The sequence below is a fragment of the Heterobasidion irregulare genome, assembly GCF_000320585.1.
Source record: "Heterobasidion irregulare TC 32-1 unplaced genomic scaffold scaffold_05, whole genome shotgun sequence".
NCBI lineage: Eukaryota > Fungi > Basidiomycota > Agaricomycetes > Russulales > Bondarzewiaceae > Heterobasidion > Heterobasidion irregulare.
In genome coordinates, this window is record NW_009258201.1 from 819,077 (window position 1) to 822,294 (window position 3,218).

General features: G+C 48.4%; 1 protein-coding gene across 1 annotated transcript; it reads right to left on the reverse strand.

The window, feature by feature from the left end:
• Positions 1–601: 601 nt before the first annotated feature.
• On the reverse strand, positions 602–3,060 carry TRX9 (TRX family; the record flags this gene model as incomplete). The annotated part of the gene is made up of 9 exons (XM_009547599.1): positions 602–895; positions 958–1,722; positions 1,771–1,846; positions 1,901–2,400; positions 2,460–2,534; positions 2,586–2,598; positions 2,650–2,754; positions 2,821–2,899; positions 2,966–3,060. 9 exons carry the CDS (start codon positions 3,058–3,060, stop codon positions 699–701), a joined length of 1,905 nt encoding a protein of 634 aa, XP_009545894.1. The 3' UTR covers positions 602–698.
• Between the last annotated feature and the right edge of the window lie 158 nt (positions 3,061–3,218).

The window sequence follows — 3,218 nt, forward strand, 5'->3', positions numbered from 1 at the left end:
TTTATTTGTGGATCGTGGGGTTCAGTGACTGATGTCCTGCAGGCTCTCTTTCGGCTCTTTATACCGCTTCACCGACTCAGTTTTTTCCTACGGATTCTTTGTCAGTGGCAGAGCTTGCGCGTCATTTTGGGTGCTGACTGGTCTACGGACGTCTTTGGCATCAACATCGCTATCGAAGGCCTGCATGAAAAGCGCGTATGAAGGTTCAAGATTGGACGCGCGTACGAGTCTTCTTATTGATTAACAACCGCCATTTGCTTCTGGAACCCCGCAATATGGACGAAGATGAACAATAGCGCGCTGTCTGGGATGACTAGGACCTCACCCGAGGCTGACTCTCCAAGCCCGTCGCCGGCTGCCCACAACAGCCCTAGGGTAGGAGACAAAGCGCGCGCGCTAGCGAGCTTTGCTCCAAAGGATCGCAGTTTGGAATGAGCCCCTGCACTGCAAAAGTTCGTCATCGAAAGGGCGCTAATCCCTGTATGATTGTCTCTTTGTTACTCATCTCCTGGATTCGCTTGATGACTCACGACCTTGATTTCAATGAACATTGTATATATCCTCCAATTAACCACTGAAGCTGCATACACACCGATGTGGTCGAATGTTCAACTATAGTGAGCCCACATATCCACAACCTAAATATCGAGTGTCAAAACATCGTTCAAGATAAGCGTTCAAAAAATATTTGGTCCATTCTAAACACACAGCTTCTCTGCCACATCTTGTATCAGAGCTCTCACTTCCTCTTTGATTACTTTCAATCCACCTTCCCCATTGAGCTTGCTCTGGAGTACAGACCGCGCCTGTAAAACCTCTAGCAGTGGAAGAAGTTGATCCTCGTAAAACGGCGATAGTCGCAAGAATAGCGCAAGCGTCGCTGTGAGCCTGTGGACTGTTCACACAGTAAAATCAGTACAGTTCCATACCATAAAGGTTAAATGACTCAATACTTACCGACTTCCTCGCTCTCACTCTCTTTGTTTATCGATTCTATCACAGCGCTGATGATTTCCGTATCTCGCTCCTCATCCTCTTCGTTCTCCTTCGCCTCATCACCCTTGCTCGTTCCATTTCCAGTCAACCGCGCGACGCGCCCACGCTGTGCCCATGCAGCAACATTGAAAGCGACGCTGGCAGCTGCAACGCGCACGAGACGGTCCTCATGCAAAAGAGTCTGCACCAGTACACCTGTCACTGCAGCCTTCGCCTGAGGATCAGAGACGAGTAGAGGACGCGCTAGAGATGGCGAGCCGATGGCGTTGGAGAGGAGACGAAGAAGCGTCAAAAGCGTCGCACGTAAAATGGAAGTGCCAGATGTAGAGATAGTCGTAAGGAGAGAAGTTAATGGGCGCACTGAACCCATAGCAAAGCTAGGGTCGAGAACCGCGAGACGCCAGATATCGAGCAAAGGAAACAGAGAGTTCACAGAAAGGCCTTTGATCAAGGTAGCGATTATCTGCGTAAATCTAGACGTCAACGTGGGGGGTGCCTGGGCGGATGGTTTCCCTTGTGAAAAGCGCAATTTGAGCCAAGGGAATATGGTGTTGGTCAAATCATCCTTGATTGATGTCCCATCAGGGAGTGCATCCAACGGAGCGGTGTTAATGAATGATATGAGTTTATCTCTAACGATGTCAAGTGCTGGAACTTGAGAAAAGAGGATTGGGTCAAGAGATATGGCCTTCACAACGGAGAGCTCAAGAGTTGTATGAGGATGGGCTGCTTCACGATCAGACAAACGAAGAAGAAAGATTCATGGTCACTTACGAGGGAAGGCTTGATATAATAAAAGATCGACTTGCGTCCGTAACTCGGGAGCGTTCACACCCTTTAGCTCATGTGTCTGTTGAGCAGTTCAGCATCATAAATCTTGATTCAATGCACCAGACCAATTTACCATCTTCCCGTCTAGGAAAAAAAGAAAAGTGGGCGTTGCATTGATGTTGTACTTCGCTGCGACAGCCCTAGCCATCCCCACGTCGATATCGATTTGAATGAAAGATATCTTACCCTCTCCTCTGTTTTTTGAGCGAGAGAGCTCCTCAAATACAGGCTCAATCATACGACACGGTGCACAAGTAGTCGAGGTGAAAAATGCGACAACGGCACGATGTGAGCAGAGGAGAGACTCAAATGATGCGAGGTTCGTAGAGATTTGGACAGGTGCCGCGACTGTGTTTGTTGAAGGAGTACTTGTCCCTGAAGACGCTGAGGTAGAGGCACCCGATGCGGCGCGTTCGGCAACAGCTTGAAGCAACGCAGATGTTAGCTGAGAGTACGGTTGTGCCGACGAAGGGGCCGCCACGGGAGGCACTGCTGTAGGACGCCGATACATAGCGTCGATTGTCGGACGCAGGGCTGCACCGAATGGCGTAGAGAGAAAGTCGGACGGTAGATCTGTCAAGTAATCGGTAAGATTAGCCTAGAACTGGAAACTCAGATTGACCCGAACTGACCTTTGATCCAGGCAGGGATGGATCCACCAGTGAGGAAGCCGGCACAATCATTCGTAAATGAGTTACAATTAAATTCTGCGCGAAGTCAGTTTCCTGCATCGGAGTGAACAGCTGCAAATAGAGTACCTAAAAGATGATACTGGTATCACGTTGGACGATACCTTGGTAAGATAGGTTACACGACACTCACCTTGTCGGCCGTATAATGCTCTCTCATCTCCGATAAATATTCCTCAAATGTCTGCTCATCTAGTGCAGTTTCTCCTAGTTCAACAACCTTCAAAGGTCTTCCATGCTGATTACAGAAGGTCATTCATTCCTCGTCAATGCTCCTGAGCATGAAGGTATCGCAAAAACTCACATGCGATTGACCTGGACCAGTGATGCTTATACCCTGGCCGTAGAATATTTCTTTCCCAAACACAACAATTGATGTATGCCTGTAGAGCGGGGTCACAATAACATGAATACATAATCTCGGCGAGGACTCAATACTCAATACGTACCAAATTCCGTCGATCTGTCTACCGGTCAACTGCAAAGACATCTGCCTAGCCAGTCCGTTGCTGAGATCATAGACATAGAGCTGTACTGGAGCCATATATGTTCAGTGAAGGAGAAGGGGGAACAGTTGAGAATGGACAAGTGCGAAGACATATGATTGTAATTGCTGTCCAAGACGCGCGTCTCACGCTGACGCATTCGCGTCTTTTCTGGATTCTTCCCCAACATCATGCATGTATCACGAGAAGCATTTAC